Source organism: Stylophora pistillata, chromosome 4 (genome assembly GCF_964205215.1).
Source record: "Stylophora pistillata chromosome 4, jaStyPist1.2, whole genome shotgun sequence".
Taxonomy (NCBI): domain Eukaryota; kingdom Metazoa; phylum Cnidaria; class Anthozoa; order Scleractinia; family Pocilloporidae; genus Stylophora; species Stylophora pistillata.
Window position 1 is genome coordinate 17,522,590 of NC_142522.1, and position 22,991 is coordinate 17,545,580.

General features: G+C 41.0%; 1 protein-coding gene across 5 annotated transcripts in view; it reads left to right on the plus strand.

Moving 5' to 3' along the window:
* LOC111325254 (uncharacterized) overlaps positions 1-22,991 on the plus strand; it is a 50,222-nt gene that overhangs the window by 11,666 nt on the left and 15,565 nt on the right. For all 5 annotated transcript variants that reach the window (XR_016000515.1, XR_016000514.1, XM_088758369.1 and 2 more), the window contains exons 9-30: positions 6,298-6,403; positions 6,648-6,700; positions 7,006-7,114; positions 7,689-7,791; positions 8,114-8,186; positions 11,631-11,909; positions 12,216-12,319; positions 12,668-12,732; positions 13,042-13,185; positions 14,115-14,342; positions 14,723-14,829; positions 14,923-15,100; positions 15,328-15,477; positions 15,882-16,033; positions 16,371-16,484; positions 17,263-17,374; positions 18,238-18,434; positions 19,841-20,014; positions 20,488-20,604; positions 21,082-21,295; positions 21,999-22,207; positions 22,473-22,651. Coding sequence is in view for 3 of the 5 variants with exons in the window: in XM_088758369.1 (XP_088614495.1) it covers positions 6,298-6,403; positions 6,648-6,700; positions 7,006-7,114; positions 7,689-7,791; positions 8,114-8,186; positions 11,631-11,909; positions 12,216-12,319; positions 12,668-12,732; positions 13,042-13,185; positions 14,115-14,342; positions 14,723-14,829; positions 14,923-15,100; positions 15,328-15,477; positions 15,882-16,033; positions 16,371-16,484; positions 17,263-17,374; positions 18,238-18,434; positions 19,841-20,014; positions 20,488-20,604; positions 21,082-21,295; positions 21,999-22,207; positions 22,473-22,651 (3,167 nt within the window). In the remaining 2 variants the exon portion in view is untranslated. The remainder of the gene's footprint in view (positions 1-6,297; positions 6,404-6,647; positions 6,701-7,005; positions 7,115-7,688; positions 7,792-8,113; positions 8,187-11,630; positions 11,910-12,215; positions 12,320-12,667; positions 12,733-13,041; positions 13,186-14,114; positions 14,343-14,722; positions 14,830-14,922; positions 15,101-15,327; positions 15,478-15,881; positions 16,034-16,370; positions 16,485-17,262; positions 17,375-18,237; positions 18,435-19,840; positions 20,015-20,487; positions 20,605-21,081; positions 21,296-21,998; positions 22,208-22,472; positions 22,652-22,991) is intronic.

The following is a 22,991-nucleotide window of genomic DNA, read 5'->3' on the forward strand; positions in this document are numbered from 1 at the left end:
GTTTTCAGACATGCCTTTTATGTACGGTATGGTTGATGTAGTCGTAGGGGTTGCGGTGTCGTTTGTTTCGGTAGTGGTAGTGGGTCGGTGAGTGTGACGTAGCAGTTTAGATTTCGCTACGTGTTTAAGCTATACTTTATGTAAGCGGAGTTCTGGTGTCTCTGGATAGCACAATAGCACATGTAAAACTAGAGTGTGCAAACCGTACAATAAAGGTTGATCTTCTGTGAGTAATAGCGCAGAGTTTACTTCATGGTGACCCCGACGTGACTCACTCAAAGATCAAGAAAGAAAGAAGAAACAGTTTGGAGCCTTCGAAGATACTCCAGGACGAAAATTCGAAGGGACACGGTGATCGAAACAGTAAACCACACTGGCCGCCATCTTGGATTTTGGAAAGTGCCATAATCTGAATTCTTTTCACCGAAGCCATCCCAGCACAGAACAGCGAGTCTGGATTACTGGTCCGCTTGTCCCAAACGGTAATCCAGCCCAGTGGAGACGAACAAGAAACAATTTCGTCAGTTAAGTGCATGAAAGCAAGTGAAGACGTCGATCGATCGCGCTAGTTAGTTTAAAAAAAAAAAAAAAAAAAAAAAAAAAGTCACCATGCCTGAAACAGACGCAGAAAGGAGGACACGACAAGCTGCCATCGAACAAGCCGCTAGAGCAAGGCTACATGGAGTTGAAATGCCCAAGAGGTTAGACTTCAGTGCCAAAAAGCTACACCACGAATATTTGTGCTTCAAAACTTTGGCGAAAAAGGTGTTAGAATGCTACGAAGGGCTCGAGGACAGTGTGAAAGTAAACAAAGTGCTAATGTGGATGGGACCAGAGGCATGTGTCAAACATGAGCAACATCCATTTCCACCAGGAGACAAGGAAAAACTCGAACCGCTGTGGACCTTTTTTGACAACTTGTGTTCCAAGAAAGAAGGTTGCCATGGTTCGTGGAATGCTGCGAGAATGACCCTGAAGTTCATGAGACAGGAGAAGGGAGAGTCAGTGGATATTTTCTACGGACGGATACGAGATGTGCTTCACCAATGTGAGTACGAGCCCGCAATGCAAAAAGTTCTCGAAGCGGAAACCCTCAAATATGGACTGACGAACTCGAAAATTATAGAGAAAGTCTATGCTTTACCCAAAGAGGCAGATGCAAACCGTGTTCTTGAGACTGCCAGAGCTGAGGAACAAGCTCAGACGCATATACGCGAAGTGGAAAAAATCAGAAGGGACCACAACCTGGGAGAAACTAAAAGTGCAGAGGAGCTCGAACAAAAGAAGAAGCCATTCAGCAAAAAGCCCAAGGATTCCAGTGATGGACGTACCAAGAGCCAGTACAACTGCACAAGATGTGGACGCAAACATGGTCGCAGAAAATGCCCTGCCTATGGGAAAGAATGCAGCAAATGCAAAAGGAAAGGCCACTTTGCTGAGCAGTGCCGTAGCAAGACAAATGCTGGTTCTCACAGCAAGGGACCTAGCAAAGAGCAACAAAAATCCGGACCCAAGAAGAAGTTTCACGAAGCAACTGCAGACTCGGAAAGTAGCGAAGCAGACTTCACAGAGTATGACACCGATGAGGTCACAGTGCAAGTTGACTCCGTGGAAGCAAAGGCTGAAGAAACCAAGTCTGAAAAGACTCATTTCGCCAAGAAACTGCCCAAGCATGTCACCAAAGTCTATTTAGACGAGGACCAATCACCTGAGGTATTCTATGCCACTGTTGAACTTGAATTGCCGAATGGGAGTACAAAGAAGCTTAAGGGCAAGGTTGACACTGGAGCTCAGGTAAACTTGATGAATTATATGACATTCCGAGAAATCTTTGGTGATGACGCAGAGAAAATCCTGCACAACAGTCAAGTGAAACTAACAGGCTATGGAGGAAAGCGTTTCAAGAATCACGGAGAATTCCGTATTGATTGTGTTCGCCACAATAATGTCATTGGCCGACGTGTCGAATTCTTCGTATCCGACTACGGCAGCAACTTGTTCTCACTAAAATTCACCCGTGCGATGAAAATCATAAAGATTATGTGTGAGGAGGAGAAAGACTGCAAAGACTGTCATGGTCCTTATGACGTGAGTGAGGTCAGAGATAGTACTGAGGAAGAAAAAGAAGAAAGTGCTGCAAACACACCCAAGTACTCTCTCAAGGTGAAGAAACCCATTGAAATCAGAAATACAGCCCAAGTAATCAAGGATGCCAATGAGGTGTTCGAAGGCATTGGAAAGCTAAAAGGCTACCAATACCAGATCGAGATAGATGACAAAGTCCCTCCGGTGGTCAGTCCCAGATACAGTGTACCTCCACCAATGCAGGAGTCTCTGAAAAAGAACTTAGACTGGATGGTGGACATTGATGTCATCAAGAAGCAACAAGAAGCAACACCGTGGGTAAGCAATGTACTATGTACACCCAAACCCAACGGAGACATACGAATATGCCTGAATCCAAAGCCACTCAACAAAGCAGTGAGGAGGCCACACCACTTTGCACCAACAATGGAAGACATCCTACAAAAATTACATGGGTGCAAGTATTTCTCCACCCTTGACCAATCATCTGGCTATTGGAATATTGAAGTTCATCCAGACAGCGTACACCTACTCACCTTCAACACACCATTTGGACGGTATGCATACAAAAGGCTTCCATTTGGACTTGTGAGTAGCCAAGACGTATTCCAACGTGCCGTTGACGAAACATTTGGTGACATCCTCAATGTCTTTTGCATTGCAGATGATATACTAATTGCTGCAAGGACAAGGGAGGAACACGATATGGCAGTAAACAGAGTCATCCAACGATGTCGAGACTCAGGCTTCAGGCTCAACCCAAAGAAAGCAAAGATCCTATTGAACCAGATCAATTACTTCGGCCACACCCTAACAAAGGAAGGATTAAAACCAGATGCAAAGAAGATCCAAGGGATAAAGCGGTTGGCAGTGCCAAGGAACAAGCAGGAGCTACAGTCACTGCTGGGAATGTTCAACTACCTGGGAAAGTTTGTACCCAATCTGGCTGCCAAGACACAGGACCTTCGCGCTCTGGTAAAGAAGAATGCAGAATTCGTGTGGGAAGAGACACACACCAAGATATTCGAAGCACTGAAGGCCGAGCTCAAAGACAACATGACGTTGCAGTATTTTGACCCAGAGAAAGAAATCATTATCGAGTGTGATGCCAGCCAAAAGGGCCTGGGTGCATGTCTACTCCAGGATGGCAAGCCAGTCAATTTCTCGTCTAGAAGCTTGATTGACGCAGAAACCAGATACTGCAACCTGGAACGCGAGATGCTTGCTGTTGCCTGGGCAGTCAATCACTACCGACAGTACGTATATGGACGAAGATTCAAGATAGTCAGTGACCACAGTCCACTCCAACAGATCATCAAGAAAGACATAAGAGATGTAACTACCCGGCTGCAACGACTTTTGCTGCGATGCCAAGGCTTTGACTTCACAATCGAATACAAGAAGGGTGTCGAAATGCACATCTCTGACTGCCTCTCAAGGTGTGTGCCACCACCAGCGCCCAATCAAGGACCAGTATTCCCAGAGACCAGCCAAATTGGGATATTTGAGGTCACTGCAGCAAACGAATCAGACATTCAGAAGATCCGATCGGCTCAAAAGAAAGACCCAGTCTTCCAGGAGCTAGAGAGTCTCTGCCAGCAGGGATGGCCAGAACACCGCAATCAAGTGTCTGAGCTGGCAGTAGCCTACTGGGATTACAGACATGACATTGCAATCATTGATGAAATTATTGTGAAGAGCCAAAGGATCGTGGTGCCACAGAAGATGAGAGAGTGTTTATTCCAGAAGTTACACCGAGTGCACCAGGGGATAGACAAATCCATCCAAAGAGCCAGGGACAAATGGTTCTGGCCTGGCATGACTGAACAGATCAGGAGGCTAATCCTCACCTGCCCATCCTGCCTGGAGCACCAACCTAGACAGAAACAAGCAGCGGTCATCCCTGTGATCACAACCAATGCCATGCAGATACTGGGTTGTGACATTTTCCAGCATGCTGGTCGATGGTACAGTTGCATCATCGACTACCACACCGGATACCCATGGGTAAAGCAACTGAAGAACCAAGAAGCAGATACAGTTATCCAACATTTTCAGAGTGTCTGCAACCAGTTTGGTTACCCTATGGAGGTAGTGAGTGATCGAGGCTCACAATACACTTCTAGCGACTTCCAGGAACTCTGCTTGAAATTCAACATCATTCACAAGCCAGGGACCCCTCACTCTCAGTGGAAAAACGGCCGCTGTGAAAATGCCATTGGGAGACTCAAGAGGTTACTTGAGAAGTCCAAAGAAGAGGAAACGACCATGGAAGACATACTTGTGAACATCCGTGACACACCGCTAGATGGAAATACTCCCTCACCCTATGAGCTGATGTTTCACAGGAAGGTCAAATCAGACCTACCCTCAATACCACTCAGCCTGTTCGACAGCACCAACAGCATCAACGCAGGCCATAGAAGTGTGAAGCACGCTGAAAGAACGAACGAAAGCGAAAACAGAGGTGAACCATCAAGGCTGGAGCAACATCAAACAGTCATGTTTATGAAGAAACCTCAGGAAAAGAAGGCCCGATGGTCAAGTGGGACAGTCGTCACTGTGGACGGTCAACGATCATACACCGTGGAGGACGACGCAACTGGAGCACAATATTCCAGAGATCGAGTCCACATCAAGCCAACTCTCGGTAATGCCGCCACTCCACAAACTGCGAAAGCCGCTTCCAAAGGAAGAGAAGAAAGTGTATCAGTGCCAGTTGGGATGCCAAGCTCCAAAGATACGGCTAGCCCACCAAAGCCGAAGGAAGAGACCCCCATGAAGCAGAAAGCTGACAATCCATCAGACAGCATCAAAACATCCCGACCAAGGCGTGTCATCAAAGCACCAGTGAAATACGGATATGAATGAAACCTTGGATGTGACATTTACACAGAAGTGATTAAAAAAAAAAAAAAAAAAAAACACACACAACAACAAAAAACTGTTGTTCTTTCTTTTATCTTTAGATCACCAAGCTATGTTTTTTTTTTATTATTCTGTTATAGTTATATTTGTCAGCCCCAATCAGGAACTGACATTGTATTAGTGGAAACTTTGTTTGTTTTGTTCTCAACAAGGGGGATGACGTAGCAGTTTAGATTTCGCTACGTGTTTAAGCTATACTTTATGTAAGCGGAGTTCTGGTGTCTCTGGATAGCACAATAGCACATGTAAAACTAGAGTGTGCAAACCGTACAATAAAGGTTGATCTTCTGTGAGTAATAGCGCAGAGTTTACTTCAGAGTGTTTCGTCGGAAATACCTTCACCGGTGAAGGTATTTCCGAAATACCTTCACCGTGTTTTTACGAAGAACAACTACAACAACGACTTCATCCGACGAAACACTCACCGACCCACTACCACTACCGAAACAAACGACACCGCAACCCCTACGACTACATCAACCATACCGTACATAAAAGGCATGTCTGAAAACATCTCGCGCATCTTACTACCCTTCAATATCCGCGTCGCCCACAAACCCATCACCACACTACGTCAGTTACTAACCAACGCTTAAGACAAAGACGAACAGAGGAACAGACAGGGAACGATTTATAAGATCAATTGTTCCGACTGCCAAGCCTCCTACATCGGTGAGACTGGCAGAAACCTCACAACAAGACTGACTGAACACAGACGGGCGACGAGGAAAGGTGATGTCAGCAATCACATTGCTGAACACCATCGACTTACCAACCACAACATTGACTGGGACTCTGCGCAATGCCTAACCTACAGCACTGACTATTTTCAACGACTGACTCTGGAAAGCTGGTTTACTAACTTAGAACAGACTCCCCTAAACAGATGTCAACAACTACCCGCTCCATACAAACGACTCATTCACGACACAAACATCACAAACGACCGAAAAAGAACGACCTAACTTTACCGACAGATCGAAACAGACCAATCACGACCGACTCACGTCACTTGAGTCTTACAGCCAATAACATCACGGCAAAACCAACCGATCATTTCACACGAACTGTAATAAGAACATTCTACTGACAACAATCATTCACTTGACTCTGATGATGACTTCCGCACAGGTTGTCGAAACGTCAGTCACTACCACCGACAACAGTCCTTCTCAGGACTACACTCACCCGGACGATCAGACTACACCTTCACATAAACACTTTAGATTAACTGCTAACGTAAAAATGACATTTCTTAATCGTTCATGGCTGCTTACTCCTAAGCAACCAGGTGATTGCTACTGCAAGGAGTTTGTGCGAGGTCGGCAGTGTGACACTTGTCAGGAAGGACATTACAGACTGACTCAAGACAACCCTCAGGGGTGCACTGGTAAGAAAAAATCGTAAACCTCTCCCTTTATGACGTGTTAGTGCCTAGAACACATTCCAGCCTGAAATCCGATTTTCCAGATTTTTACCCAAGTCACAAATATTAGGTGATTCCATTCACAGATCCTGGGATGGTTATAAAGAATATAAATTCGCGTCTACCACGAGAAATCAAGCCTTTGGTGCTGAAGACTTAGCTTATGCTCAGAAATACGTTTGAATAACACAAATACATTTCCTTGCAGTTTGCAGTTGTCACTTAAATGGAACGATAGGTCGATCTCATGTCTGTCAAGGGGTAAGTGCTCCAAATAGAAAGTACAGTTAAGAACTATCCAGAACATTGCGATATCGGAAGCCGAAAATTTTTATGTATTATTGCAGTTTTCATTTCTTTCCAACCCACCCAAATAATACTTCGTGATGTCCTTTATGCCGATCTTGAGGTAGCAAACAGCGAGCCTATCAAAATATCTTGTCTCGGTGCCTCACCGAGAAAATGAAAGAGAAACAAGATATGAAAAATAAACAAAGAAATATATAAATCATGGACATTGCATATTAATAAAATTTTCTGCTAATCTTCTCTTGTGTCACGGCTAGGACTATTATGGCCAGTGTAACTGTAAACCAAATGTGGATCGAAGGGACTGTAGCCAATGTAAAGATGGATATTACGATTTACAGGATTCTGATAGCAATGGGTGTAAATGTGAGCAACACTTACTGCAATTGTCTAAGCATAAGGTGACATAATGATAATGATAATGATAAGGCTAAGTGTCTTTACTTGCAATAAAAGCACTTATATAACTTTATGTACCAGCTCATCATTCTTCTACATGGGATTTTGAGATGGCAAACAATAGAGGCTTGTCATAATTACTCTCTGGAGGTACTTTCCGTTTGAGCATCATCATGATTTTAACTTGTATTTATCGCTATTAGCAATTATCAGTTCCATAACTCCTCACTTCTACCCACTTTTAATCACATTCTAGTCACCTTCATCTACAAAATTTCATTTCTTTCACCTCTTTGCACGGTTTTGTTTTATAAGTTCACTCAGGCTCCGAGCGTTGCCGTTCGCATAAGAGCTAGGTCTGCATCGTGGATCAACAGCATGAATTAAACGGTCAGAAGAACATTAATGTATTTTAAGAGACATGACGGTTGCCAGATAATGAAAGTAACGATTCTAATTGATAAAACGTTACAAACCTTCTGCCTTGGCTGAGTGTGTATTTCAAACATGACACTAAATCTCCTGATGTTCATTCTTGTAGCTTGTGATTGTGATGTGGGCGGGACAGCCAGTGGCGCAGTATGTGACAAGATGACAGGTGTCTGTCACTGCAGACCGCACGTGACTGGAACATCCTGCAACAGGTAATGTAATCATTCAGCTGGTGTTACCCAATTTTTTAATCTCATTGACCATCCCTCTGGAATGACTGACTACACTGTTGCTCGGAGGTGAATAGCAAAGGATATTCGGATTTTGAGTAGCCAATCAGAACGCATTTACAACGCTATCCACTGTTTTAGCATATAAGAATGCTGTTTATTCGATATCCAGTCTAGGTAAATTGTAATAATGGAATAGAACAGTTTTCCCTGGTTATACAAATGAAAAGTAGACAAAGGCCATCTCTGAAACTTAACGGCGACTTTTTAATTTCAAACCTCTTGTCATTGTTTTTTTCCAAAGAACGGCGATAGGCTTCTACTATCCAGATACTCATTTTGTACAAGCCTCGCGAAATCCCTACAAACCATCCACGGTAAGTGTAATTCAACATCTTATTTATGTATCTTTTTTTGGTCATAATCCTACACGTGAATGGTACATCATTTACAGGACCTTAGAAAACTCAAATGAGAAGACAAATGTGTGAACTAAAGACACGTTAGGTATTTTAGTAAGCGAGGAATCCAGCTTTGATGAACAACAAAGCAAATCAAGAATATTAATTTATTCGAGAGAACGGTTTATGCACATCTGTCTGAAGTCAGCACGCTCGCCAACACTTCCCGGCACAGTTTGCCGTGCTCTGCCAAAATCAATACTGCAATAAAGCATATAAACTATCCTTTATTTGCTGAGCTTCTCTTCCTGGGCGGATCTGATGTACTGTCAAATCCTGGGCCGTTCAACGTGTTGTGGGTGAGCCCCCATATCGAAATAATGAAGTTTGTCCGGGGCCGCTATGTTGTTCCTGCCGAAGCAGTATTGAACAGAAGTCGGATTCGATTTTCTGCTCTTAAAGCGATGGTTACTTCCATCGTAACTGCGTCTCCGACCTGGACCCGATGCATCGACTCGAATTCCCCGAGTGGATTTGTAACGGCTGTCTTTCCATCTCTGACGACGATTCTCTATCAGGTGGAGAGGGCTTTTGCGGAGGGTATTTATTCGGGTGACTGAACGCGGTCAGATAGCGAATCAGTTGAATGCTAAAGTGATAATGTTGGATCGTATTTCAAGTTACCATTACTGTCAAAGGGATTACGATTTTGTCGATGGAATATTAACTACACGACTGACAGTAAGTTTGAACAGATTAAGTTATTATTGACCAAGAATTCAAGTCGTGTGGATGTATTCTTTATTACGGAAACACCATACTAGTAAGGCCGGTGGTGGAGTGGTTGTGTACTGTAAAGACGATTTCACTTTAACGCGACGCTTCGATCTGGAATGTGACTCGTAGAAATCTTGTGGCTTGAAATGTATCCCTACAAATCAGAGCGATCTTTGTTGATTGCTGGTTGTTACCGCCCACCGTCAAGCACCAAAGCAGATGACAAGAAGTTTGAAGAATGTATTGAAACAGCATATTTAAGTTGCAAGGAAATAAAATATATATAAGATGTTTTCTCAGGCAACGATATGCACGCGCTTATGCATAAGCGGGTTTGTAGAGTCAAGCAGCCGCGGTGGTTAACAAGAGACATTTTAGATAACCTGTAAAAAAGAGACACCCAACTTAAAAAATCCAGGGCATATGACACCGCTGACGCATGGGCAAGGTACTCTGATACTCTGCGATACTCTGTATCGCAGCGCGCGAAATCAGGCCACCAATCTGATCATAAGGCTTCGCTTCAGAATAGCAAAGGGAACTCTAAATCTATTTGAAAGTTGAGGAGACAAACCAACGCGTCAACCAGAATTTCTCAAAGTTACCAAAGAAAAGATAATCTCAACAGTGACAGACATAGCAGATTATTTTAATCTGCACATTACAACTATTGCAGATAAAAAGAAACGATCCCTCTTGACCACAAACTATTGCAATCTCGACAGACTCAAACAGTTTGTTAGCGAAAGGCTACCGTTAGAATCACAGTTCACTATTCTTCCTGTCACAGCTGATATGGTGAAGGTATATTTACTGAAATTCCCGAAACTAGAGTTGACAGAATCAGTTGTGCTCTTTTGCGCCTAGGTATCGCAGAACTAGCGCCGTCAATAGCAAAGCTAATCAACCTATCGCTTTCATCGGGAACTTTTCCTTGTCGTTAGAAAAGAGCCAGAGTGGCTGCCCTCCACAAAGCTGGTTACATGGATGATGTAAACAACGATAGGCCTATTTCAGTACTTCCCGTGCTGTCTAAAATCATCGAACGTCATGTGCATGACCATTTGTCTGAATATCTAAATGTTCACGGCCTCATCTATAACAACCAGTCCGGATTTAGAAAGAGGACAGCGCTTGCTTATATAGTTGAAATTCTGCTATTCGATCTTGACAAAAACCATGTTAATGGTATGGTTCTAGTTGATTATAAGAAGGCTTTTGACATGGTAGATCATGTGACTTTACGTAGCAAGCTTGAAGCCTATAAACTGGATAGGAGCACTTTACTTTGGTTCAAGTCAAATCTAACCGATCGTACTCAACTGCTTTCATTCAAAGGAGAGAAATCGACCGTTAGGACTATTACAGCGGGTATGCCATAGGGTTCCATTCTGGGTCCCTTACTTTTTGTGCTGTTCATCAATGACTTACCCTTAAATATCCACACACGGATCGACATGTTTGCTGACGACACTCCTCGCTTCTTCCGATTATATAAATCATAGAAGAGCTCAAGAACACTCTCTAACGCGAGGTCTCCAACGTCGATGAGTGGGTAACAAACAACGAACTGCTACTAAATTGTTCCAAGACGAGGACAATACTAACTGATGGACCGCGCCTACGGAGACGTTTAAGTAATGAAGATCGCAAGCTCGAGATAGTGCTCAAGGGAAGCACATTAAAACAGGTGGAGAACATCAAGCTGCTAGGCCATGAGCTTGATAAACGGCTCAGTTTCAAAGTTCACATCGACTCTTTATGTAAGAAGATTTCAAAGTGTATTGGCATACTTAACAGAATTAAGGCTTATTTACCAAGAGCAGAGCGTATACTTTATTATAATTCTGTAATTAAGCCAATGATATTATATTGCAGTGTAACATGGACACGCTGCTGCAGTCATGATAATATAAGTAAGACATTTAAGCTGCTGAAACGCTATGCTCGAATCATCCTTAACGCCCAGCAACACCATGGCACTGTGGATCTATTTGATATTCTAGGGTGGGTGCCACATAACATCGAGCCTGACATCAAAAGGTGCTTAGTGGTCTACAAGAGGATTATGGGTACTCGTCCGGCCTGTAACGAACTGTTAGAGCTAAACAACAGCCAGCACAGCAGAGATACATGAGGTGCTAATTTAACCATTTTACCTAGGAGATACATAAGAGAGAAAGAGGGAGGCCGCACGTTTTCTGCAACAACCTCAAGATGTTGGAATCACCTTCCTCTTAAGCTACGCGCCTCTCAATCTGTAAATACTTTGAAGAATGCTTTGTACAAAATATTTTAAATTAAGTCAGCTTAGGGATAAGATTTTTACTCCTTTTTTAAATAATCTATTCCTAGATCGCATGATATGACCAATATGTTTTACCTTTAACTTTAAAATCTTGATTTGTTGTATATTGTGATTTTTAATTAGGTTTTAATTAAATTCCTAATTAGGTTATTAATTATAAAAGTTTTTTTTTAATTGTAACAAAGTTTATAGAAGGCCACAAGTTCATTAGTTTTTAATTATTAGGTTTCAGCCTCTTTAAATAAAGTCTGATTGATTGATTGACTGATTGATTGTCTCAGTATGTGTTTTGTTATCCAAGTTTACAACCTATCTTTCCATCTCTTCTTTTGCAGGACACACTTAATGTGTCATTGGAAATCCCTAAAACGGGGAAGTACCGCGTTCAGGTTAAATACACCAATGATGAGGGCGTAAAAGTTCAACTTAATGTTGTCCTTCAATTTCAAAACACTTCTGGAGCTAGCGATCCGATGATTTTTTCACCCTCATTATCAGGAGGGTGCGACGACTGCCTTGAAACCATAAATCCTGACCTTGACTATCTTTCGTTGACAAATGGAAGCTGGATGATCAACATATCAACAACGCAGCGTTATGACCAACTAAAACTGGTAAAAAAAAGCCGGTGGCTTTTCTTTGACATTGCAATATCATGGTATTCAACAATTATGAATATATAGGAACATGAAATGCGAAACAAACAAAAGCACTCACGATATCCTCATAATGTACAGAGACAAAACTACGAAAAGTGCAATAACTAGTTATCCATGAGCGTGGGTAGAAGCATATAACCTAGAACTAGGTGTGAAAAAAGATAAAAGCCCAGTCCTCGAAAGGGAAAATGGATGAACCCGTCACTAAACCAGACAGATGCTACGTCACTTTACTGGGATATACTTTTTATTTTTTTTTAGGAAGGGGTCGTGGCCATTCCCAAAGAGTTCAAACAGGCCACGGTACTTGGAGATAAAAGCGCAGAGTTCGATTTTCTTTGTAGCGTTGAGGGAAACGATATGAGGTAAAGAATATGTACGGTTCTTAACATCTAAAAATAATTTTTTGTTACGCAGCGAGGTGCCAGGTCACTCGCAAGAAGGTCTCCTCTTGAATTTGATAAAGAATAGATATTTCAAGGTGTAAGAGTGAATGATGTGATTAACCAGCCAGGTTAGATTACAGTTGTTGCAATCGATATTTGTTAGTCCACAGGTTGAAGTCTTTTTCAAGTTCTGTTTGAGAAAAAGGCTCGTAATCATTTACAGCATCATTTGTTATTTAGAACTTCAAGGTAATAAGTACTAAATGTGTATTTTCATTCTTGTCCATGGTTACTATTACCAAAACATTAATAATTATATGTTTTCAGTACAGACGCAAGGTGCTTACCGTGGTTATTCAGTATCACTATGGATTATTTAAATGGAGCGCTAGGTAAGAAAAGTTTTGCTTTTTTTTCGGTTGTCTTGTGTTCTTATGGGTAACATACTATGGTCTTGGTTTCCTTCAGCCTTATTTTGCGGAACGATGCAGTTAAACGAACTGACCAATCTGTCCTAACATCGGTCTTGTCATAACAGCTTTATTAGTCCGATTAAAAAATATCTCCAATATAAGTACGGTTGTTCCTTCGTCTCTTTTTCTTGTGTCATTCTTTTGTGTCTTTTTTTGTCTTTTCAAAATAATCCTATTTTTTGTTGCATGCTGATTTAATATATTACGTGCCCTCATTTTACCTCATAGCTTGTGAATGCCATCCTTTGGGATCCAACAGTTCAATCTGTAAGGGGTATGGGGGCCAGTGTTCTTGTAAGCAGGGAGTGGAGGGACGAGACTGCAGTAGGTGCCGGCCGGGATTTTATAATCTTACGGGAAAAGGTTGTATCCGTAAGTATTTAAAAAATTGAAATAGCTTCCGAATATTTCTCTATTCGAGTCTAGAATGTGTGTTTGTTAAAATGGTTTTCCGTAAGTGGTTCTGCATTAATGCAACTCTTTTCTGGCGTCTTCCAACTGGGCTCGGAACTTGAAAATAAATCAAATTCTGAGTGTAATCATAATTGCCTTCCACGATCCTCAGGGATCTTTTCTCTCAAATTTTTACCGAATATTTGCAACGTTATATCAAAGTTTGCAAGGCAACCAGGGGGACAATCAGACATAGTTTGATTCTACTCTGGTTTAATGATGTAATCGGGGAATTACAGTTCATCGACCCAACGTTTCGACACTCCTGTCTACCTTCCTGTTACGAAAGAACAACGAACCGGCGCTTTTTAATCTATTGCGTGCTATGACTATGATCACGAGTATATCGGACAGACCAAACGTCAGTTTGGTACACGTTTGAAAGAGAATCAAAAAACGGTCTTCTTTTGCAAAAAGAAAATTCAGCTTTGTCGGAGCATACATCCTAACTAACCTTACAATTGGGTGGGATAATTCTCAAATTATCCCCACTAATCGGCGTTACCAACAGCGCCTTTGTTTGGAAGCTTGGCATGTCAATTCCGCCCCAGCACGCTCCTTTAAATCTACCTAACACCTATTTACACCTCGTCAGAAGAAAGGGAAGCTAATAAGGGAACATATAAAAGGACCTCTTCTTGCAACGATTATATAGATCACCCTTAACGAAGGCACTTGTAAAGTTATTTATCATTCTTAGAATTGACAAGCTTCGATCGATACACCAAAGAGAGTATAATGTTATTCATTAACGGACTTCTTGATATTTCCTGGCTTCTCATAGGGCTCACAGTAAATGTAAGATTTTGATAGAACGCAAGCTTCACACTGAGGAAAAACTATCTTAGCTTGTAGTTGCAATGGACCAAACAAAGTTTGTGACGTTATAACCGGAGAGTGCGAATGTCCAGAGAATACCGTGGGACGAACATGCGAGCCATGTGAATGCAACAATAACTCAAACAAGTGTCTGAGGACTGGAAAATGTCTGGAATGTCAGTTTAACACAACTGGCTTCTACTGTCAGCATTGTGACAACGGAACGTTTGGAAATGCAGTCATTCAGCAATGTGAAGGTAAGCATAATTATAACGTTGGGTAGTATTCTCGAAACACAGGATCCGAGAAAAAATGCAAATAATGTAGAATTTTATGGGAAAGTCTACGACCCTTTGAAATTCAAGTTGTATGGGTCATTGAAAAAAACTAAACTCTTAAACACGCGAAGAATCATTATTTGATAAACAAGGGTTTCCGAGGCAACCAATTTTCATAAATTGAATTTTAATTCCTCGATCACCTTTATGATTTTCAGCCTCTGAAGTTAGGAGAACTTTACTTTTATTGCACTCATCACTGTTTCTGACAGTTTGGTTGAGACATGATTTTGTTCCTTTAATGTGTGTGATTTCAGAACAAAATCTAATACGATCGTGTTTTTCCCATACCTCCGCAGCATGTGCCTGTAGTAAAATTGGCTCGTTGGACCAATCATGTGATAGGGTTACGGGGCAATGTAACTGTAAAACAAGCGTCACTGGAAGGAATTGTACTTTGTGCAAGGTAGCTATTCTTTTCGACTGATAGTGTATGAGTACTTAATAATTATTAACCTTGTTTTGCACAAATCTCACTTCTTCGCACCTAACTCAACAGGCCAACACGTTTAACTTCAGTCCTACGGGTTGTGAAGACTGTCGATGTAACTCTTTTGGATCAGCGAGCTTGCAGTGCAATTCAAGTGGACAGTGTCCATGTCAAGCCAACGTCACTGGACTGAAATGCACGCAGTGTGCTTTCGGTTTCTATGGACTACCAGAGGAACCGTGTAAAGGTACAACTCAGGCTCATAAATAGGTTACAATTGGCATATATTTTCCGACAGATGCCTCCCTGAAAAACTCTACTTAGCAAAACGTGACCCTCGGCATTATAATGCTAAGACCTCCTTATCCTTTCCGAGCGCCTTCATGGTATCTTGTTTTTCAACACAAAGGTCGCCTTGTGATTACCATTTGAAAGCTTAAAACCCTTTCTTGCCCTCTTTTCCGATGTTTCTAGAATGCAACTGCAAAACAACGGGTACAATTCCTGGTACAGTGTGTACAAATGATACCATTGGGCAATGTCAATGCAAGCCAGGTGTCACGGGAAGGTCATGTGGTCAGTGTATGAAATTCTTCATCAAGCTGTCGGATAAGGGATGTGAAGGTATGGTTTACCTTCCCTTGAAAAGAGTATTAGAGATGATTTACATAGTATTAAGTTTGCCTTGGGCGTCACATGCAATCAGCTTAAAACACAAATACAACAACTTTACGATAGATGTGTACAACCAGGGAAATGCTTGAAAGCCCATATGAAAGCCTTGCGACATGCCATAACCACAAAATATTTCAATGATGAGAGATGAATGTAGTTTCACAGTTTTTAAGCTGCTACATTTGTTATGATCATGTGAAAAGAAATTTACCTTGTAGAATGGACCTGTTCGTAGTGATACACGATCCCTATAATCATTAAGATATCACAATATGTTAGGTAAATCAAGTGGCCGTCGGGTGCTTCTGGTTGAGAAACTAAGACTGCGATCTGTTTGCTCGATTCCCTACCAGCGTGTTCCATGTGTATCCAGAACTTGCGGCAGTCAATTGATAACAATTCATACGTCGTAAATGAGACATACATTAAGGTTATGCAGCTGAAGAATTTTGCAGACTTTAATAATCCAATGGTAGACGTGTCTCGTTCACTACAGCGAACAAAGGTTGGTGATGTTCCATACCAATTGATTAAATTGTACAATCTAACTTTACGTATGTTCTACGCACATTCCCGCTTTGTCCAGCATATCTAGCCGACAATTAGATAGAAAGGTCATAAAATGTTCTTCTACATTTCATCTAATATTAGAAAGAAAAAAATTTCGGGTAGTCTCTTATGTTATGCAAAACAATTAAAACGCGTGGAATTCAATACATCAAAATTTCGTCACGTACCTCCATAACTCAGCATCCGGTGTTACCCTCTCTTTCTTTCCCTTTCTTCTCTCATTTATGTTACTCTTTCTGTTTTACTCACAAAATATGCCAATGCTATTTCAGACAGAAAGAAAACAGTTTTACACTCGGATATCTGCTGGAAATAAAGTTTATCAAAATCTCATGACCTCTGACCTTCCTGAAGTTAATAACAGTCTTCTGAGTCTTTCCAATAGGGTAAGGATATTATGTATTGGGATTTCCCGAGGGGGGCAGGACGGATCATATGATAAAATCTTTTATCTGTGTTTTAAAAAGAGGCCTGAGGCAGCGATGGCCATGATGACAAAGAGGACGACGACGACGGTGACAAAGACTGTAGTGAGGACAGTGACGAGGGGGTTAAAGAAGACGAGCACGTGGACGAAAACTAGTACGCTGACAATGATGAAGTCTAGGACAATAAGGGGACTTGAACGGTGAATAAAACGGTGAAAATGGCGAAGACATGGACCAGGAATGGTACAGCGACGAAGATGATCGGTGCAATGACGGAGACGAGGGCGCGGACGAGAACATTGACAAGGGATAGTACGGTACCATGAACATGGACGAGGAAAGTGACGAAAACGAGGACTAATACAGTGTCGAGGATAAGGACAAAGACGGTGACAAAAATGAGGGAGAGTGACGAGGACGGGGGACAACGACAAGATCGAGGACAAAAATTAGGACGAGGCCAAGGACGAGACCAAGGACGAGGCTAAGAATGTTTGCGATTACGAGAAAGAGGGCCCTGAAAAGGATGGATGGGAAGATGCTGATGAGGGCTAGGGAAATTACAAGGTTGAGAGAGGCGACGAGGATGAGGACGTGAAAGTTGTTTGTAGTGGTGTTGTTGGTGACGCTGAGGACATGACGATGACGATAATGACTTTGTTCTTGTACCCATTAGATGAGAGGTTATTCGTTGTGCAAAGAGAAGATCTTATCATCGCTTTTATTTAATTTTTAGGCTCAACATCTAAACAGCTTTTCAAAAGACGCTGAGGTTAATTCCACTAATACTCTATTGGATATCAACAATGAAAAGAATGCAACATTATCTACAAAGAAATACGTTACATGTGAGTGGTTCTTCGTGTACTTTTCATGATAACTTTATGTAGTTACTGATATCTATAAAGATACAGTAACTCTCGCAAGAATAGTCAAAGGGTTGGTTTTAGCCGAGTTAAATCGTACTCTATTCATGAATTAGTCTGGGAAAGGGTTCGTGGAAATCTCTTTACTAGTAGACATTTATGCGGGTTCAGGGAAACTCTCTTCTCTAAAAAATACTAGATGTCGAGAAAGCGGAAAAATAATTTTATTGATAGCCCTTACCAAAGTAATACTCTTCAGTTCGGCTAGCCTTTGAGTTTAAGGAAAAAATCAGTGACAACGAGTTCCGATTTATTGCCAGGCGCAGGTGTGAATGATATTGTTCAATGCACTGTCCCCTAATGGGCAGCCTTTGATCTCACTTGGTCATCGTGCTTTATTGCTCTCTTTTTACCTGGGTCCTCTAATCCTCCAACTCTCCACAAATCAGTAGCAGTAGGTCTGCGTCGGTCAGAGTAAACAATTGGTAGTTCAATCCTAGTTGAATAAAATTCTGCGGAGATGTTTATATGGAGGACGAACTGCTTTAGGGACTCCCGATTCGTATTCTTTCTGAATATTTACTCCCGAAGCCTATTTTGGGTATGGGTATGGCTGCAAAGTAGCCGAAGTGTGAAATCTGGCTTTCTTTCATCGAGACGGGTTTCCCTTCCAAACTTACGAGTCTCATTTAACCGAAGCAACTGGTTATAAAGGGATAGTGACCCACCCTTTAGATGCTGTTCTGCCAGTCGGTAGACGCGAAAAATCATTTTAAAATGAAATTCCAACCAAGTATACTGTATGGGTAAACTAAAGCAAAAACATGTTGACAAATCTCTATCAGCTGTGGATGGTATCATTGGAGACGTGCGAAATGCTCTTGAAGAACGCCATGCCGCTGCATCGAAAGCCCAGACAGACTCAGCTGAGGCCTTACACCAAACAATGAATAGAAAATTCAGTCAATATTCTCAGGACATAAATAAAAAAGTATGGATGGCTGAAAACACATCTGCTGTTGCCGAGCAAACATTGACACAGGTATGCAACCTTATCAGTAATAAGTCCCAAACAACTTAGCTCGAACATAGAGTCAAACTGAAAGAATATCTTAATTACTGTAACTATGGTAACTCATAGTTCTACCCAGTGTTGGCTGCCTGAAGCAGGACATGGGTTGGCAGGTACTTTTGCCAGCCTGCTACTGGCCTAAGTATCTAAAAAATTCATTGCTTATTAATTGACTCAAATTAACTTTTGACTTACCGTTTTCATCTTGGTGTCAAATGTAGAATGCAGCAACTTTAGTTGCATGAATAAATCTGTCCTCAGTTTTCAAAGTGACATAGATAAAATATCAGATTGGTGTGAGATGAACAAGATGACAATTAATACTACGAAATGTAAGATCATGCGAATAACCGGGAAAAAGGCACCCTTAGTTGGGGAGTATAACATTGAGGGTCAACCTTTGGATTGTGTTAATGTTTATAAAGATTTAGGATTGTTTACTGCTAGTGGTCTCTCATGGAAACAGCATATGGATAGAATAACTGCTAAGGTCAATAGGGTTTTAGGGTTGGTAAAAGGACTTGTAGGGACTTAAATGATGTTGAAACCATTAGAACACTTCATTGTAGTCTTGTGAGACCCTTATTGGAATATTCATGTCAAACTTGGAACCCTTATACTAAACGTAACACTGACAAATTGGAGGCTGTTCAGCGAAGAGCTACCTGATGGATCACTAGGTCTGATGGTGATTATAGTACTAGACTATCTAAATTGAAATTGTTGCTATTATCTGATAGGAGGTTCACTAGGGATGTTACGTTTTTGTTCAATGTAATTAATGGCCATTGTGACATAGACATTTCCAATAAGCTCGTATTTTGTAAGGACAGAAGCATGACTTATAATTTGAGGAAAAATGACACACAGGACCTTGTCCCAAATTTCAGCAGAATGGTCTCAAATATAGTTTTTTTAACCGTATCGTTGGTGAATGGAATAGCTTACCTAATCACATAAGAGAATCAGATAGTATTGAAACTTTTAAAAAGAGTGTTTTAAGTTTTACTAAGGATAAGGATAATTAGGGCATCTATTTTTATATTTCTATATAGCTTTGCTATATTAATTTTTTTTTAATTAGAGTGGGCATCCCTTGTATGGTGCGTCAGCGCTTTTGGTCGTCTCCTTCTCCACAATTTTCCTTTCATGGTTTTTATTAACCTTAATTGTAATTAATACTAATTGTTTGTGTATTCGTGTGGAGTGAATTTGTAATAAAAAATTTTTTAATAAATAAAAATAAATACATCTTCTCCAATTCCTACTCTTTCAGCGGCAAAGTATAATTTTAAAACTGAAATTCATTATTTCTTTTTCCCCTGTAAGGTTTTCCGTTTCATGTCCAGTGAATCGATATTTTTCATATGTTACAGGTCATGTCCAAACTGTTTCATGCTCAAGAACTTGAAATCTCAGTGCAAGAGAAAGCAGTCAAATACAAACAGATCCAGAAGCGCTGGAATCAGTCACATGCAATCTTCATGGAAAAGATAGAACAAGTTCATAATTATTCTGGCGAAATGTATGCGACTCTTACAACAACAAAAGTATGTTGATCTTAGCAATGCAGCTATTATACTTACTTTCTTTCTTATTTACTGTGCAGTGCATTGTTACATGAAAATAACCTGGGACGAAAGTTAAAATCGAAATCTAAGGCAAATCCTATTGAAAGTCAAAGGCTGCCTTCCCCCTTCCTGTGTCTCGTTACCTACCCTCACTAACTAACACCTGAAAGAGACGCCCCTGATAGCGTGGGTTTTTGTTTGAATTGAGGCTGTTGCAAAGAAAGGCTACTACACTACACCTGGCATTGCAAGCCAATGTGAGTCGAACTTCAACTAAGTTCATGACTAACCCCACTTTATTCGAATTTAGTGGACGAATGCGAATATCGAGTTCCTGCAATTAGGCATTCACACTTTTTTGTAAAACGTATCTGGCTTGCAGCATTCGGTAACTAACCAATAACCATTTACAGATGGTATTTCTTTTGACATTGTTTGATTTGTTTCGCCAGAATCTTCTAGAAAACGAGTTCCACGCTTTGAACAATTCCAAGTTTTCGTTAGCTGACACAGAAATGACATTAAATAACACAAGACTTGTTATATCGCGTGGTTCATCCATATTTGAGGTAACAACTGAAGCCATCTTTGTACTTCATCTCTCTCCTAAGGCTGCTCGTTCATTTTCCCTTTCTTTAACTAATCAACACATGACAGGATATTACATGAAGCTCCTAATACCAATAAGCAGTTCCAGATTTTGATTTTGCTGATGTAATCCTCTGGGATCGTGGCTAAAATTTTCCATTTAAGAAACCATGACGCTATTACCCGGCTTAAATTGTACCCTCTGTTGTAGATCCGCTGTCTGCGACCAAGCTCTAACTATTTGCAAAATTGCAGAGACCTTCCTGACAAGTTGAGACACCCCTAAAACGAGTTTCTGATTGCGTCATCCTGCAGGGCAAGTTCGTGGAGCCCTAATAAGATGAAATAGCAAAATTTGTCGCGACTGCCTCCGTCTTAATCGTGCCAGATATATCCGTTGACCTGCTTGAATTTTCCTTTTCTTGTGTAATCTTATGCGTTTATTCTTCACAAATTAGGAATATCAAAGTTCTTTATCTCCTGTTAATGGTGAACTGGAGGTATCCATGCTGCAGTACGAACAGCGACAAACACAATTGGCTTTGCGTATCGAAAGAGGACGTAATCTTCCCCCAAAAGATCTTTCACGTCAAACCTCAGACCCTTATGTTTTGGTATCGATTATTCCCGACTGGAATAATGAGGGGACTAAAGCAACGTCGACTGTTTACGGTAATACTCTAATGAAATAATAAAACCTGACAATAAGAAATAACGCGGAGCCAGAGTGTCGTCAGCTCGGCAATTTCTTTAAAGGTAAACAGTCGTTCTAGTGTATTGTGTATGTCGTTCGTTTTCACTTTCTTGATTTATTTTTGTAATTTTCCTTGACATTCTCAACGTAAACACTCAGACCGTACAGCTACTGCAAGTATAGTTAAATTCACACATACAAAGTAAGGGTAAGGTAACGAATCTGATCCAACCGACGCGTCGGCCGACACGTTGGCCGGACCTTATAGAAAGACTCTGCCTCGCTGGTACTTTCGCTTTTCCTACACTTTCGCTTTTCCTACACTTTCGCTTTTCCTTTCCTTTTACTTTCGGTTGGATCAGATTCGTTACCTTTACCAGATCAGAATTTGTCATGTAATACTACTTGGCTAATCCTAAACCAAGCATGAACGCCAAGAACAACCTATTGAGATATATAAGTTCTCATAATAACTATGCTTAAGCGATAACTGTTACAAGAACATTTTTACTTTGAATGTAAGAGTGGATTGGCACACCTTGAAAGTGGTGTCTACTTTTATCCGAAAATAGGACCTTTTAATTGTACTGATGATAAAAACTGAAAAACTTGGAGAAAGTTAAATAAATACCTTGTCGTATAATCTCTATCGTGGAGTTTTCGTATCTTAACCATTTACAGAGAATTTAAACCCAAATTTCCCATTTGCCGATGTGCTTCGCTTCACCGTATCCCTGGAGCAGTTGAATGCTACCAAACTGAAGCTGGCTGTATATGACCATGATCCTGGTGAACAAGATGATTTAATGGGCGTAGTGCTTATCGATTTGTCTAAGATGGAAAACTTCCTTGATAACATCGTCACCGTATGGTATCCACTAATCCCACAGGTATATAATGATAACAATATGTGACAGACAGTTAAAACGAATGTAATCAAAAAGGTTGGATTTTTGTTTACTGAATCCGGAACTCTCGTATTTTTCACGTAAAAAATAATTGATACGAATATAATTTAAAGCTGTTAAGGATGGAGTGAAAAAGAGTTTTTTATCATTGTGCCGAGAAATCATATTGTTTTCCTCAGTGTCTTTAATCAGCAACTAAGATGGTTCTAGCATTTTTTGTTTTTGTTTTTTGTGTGTTATGCCCCAGGACCTTTCTGAAATAAGGAGTGGGAACTTCGTTGCACAGAGTGGACTAACAGATGTATCAAACCTACTGGAAATAGAACTCGAAAGCATTAAGCAAAAGCTGTTGGCTGCTGAAGCTAAACTACATCAGGCTGAAAACCAAGCCTCGTATCTGCAATCACTCGCTAATCAAATGGATCAGTGAGTGCAAAGATGAGATTGAAACAATTACCACCCACTCCACCCACTAGCTAAATTCTTGATTAAGCTTTTTGTTTGGGAACGATTTTACTAATTGTCCTTTGCTCACATTAACTATTTATGAGAACAATAGTTGATAAGTCAGCAGTTTCGTCGTCCATATACACCGTATGCAAATATGGCGTCCAATTTGAATTGCCATTGTTCTGGACTGACTAGCCTCGTCTTCACGTGGAAATACAAAAGGATTATTACATGTGTGAGAGGCTCGTCACTCCAGAACAATGGGAACTCAAATTGGACGCCATATTTGCATTCGGTGTATTAGCTATGATTAAAA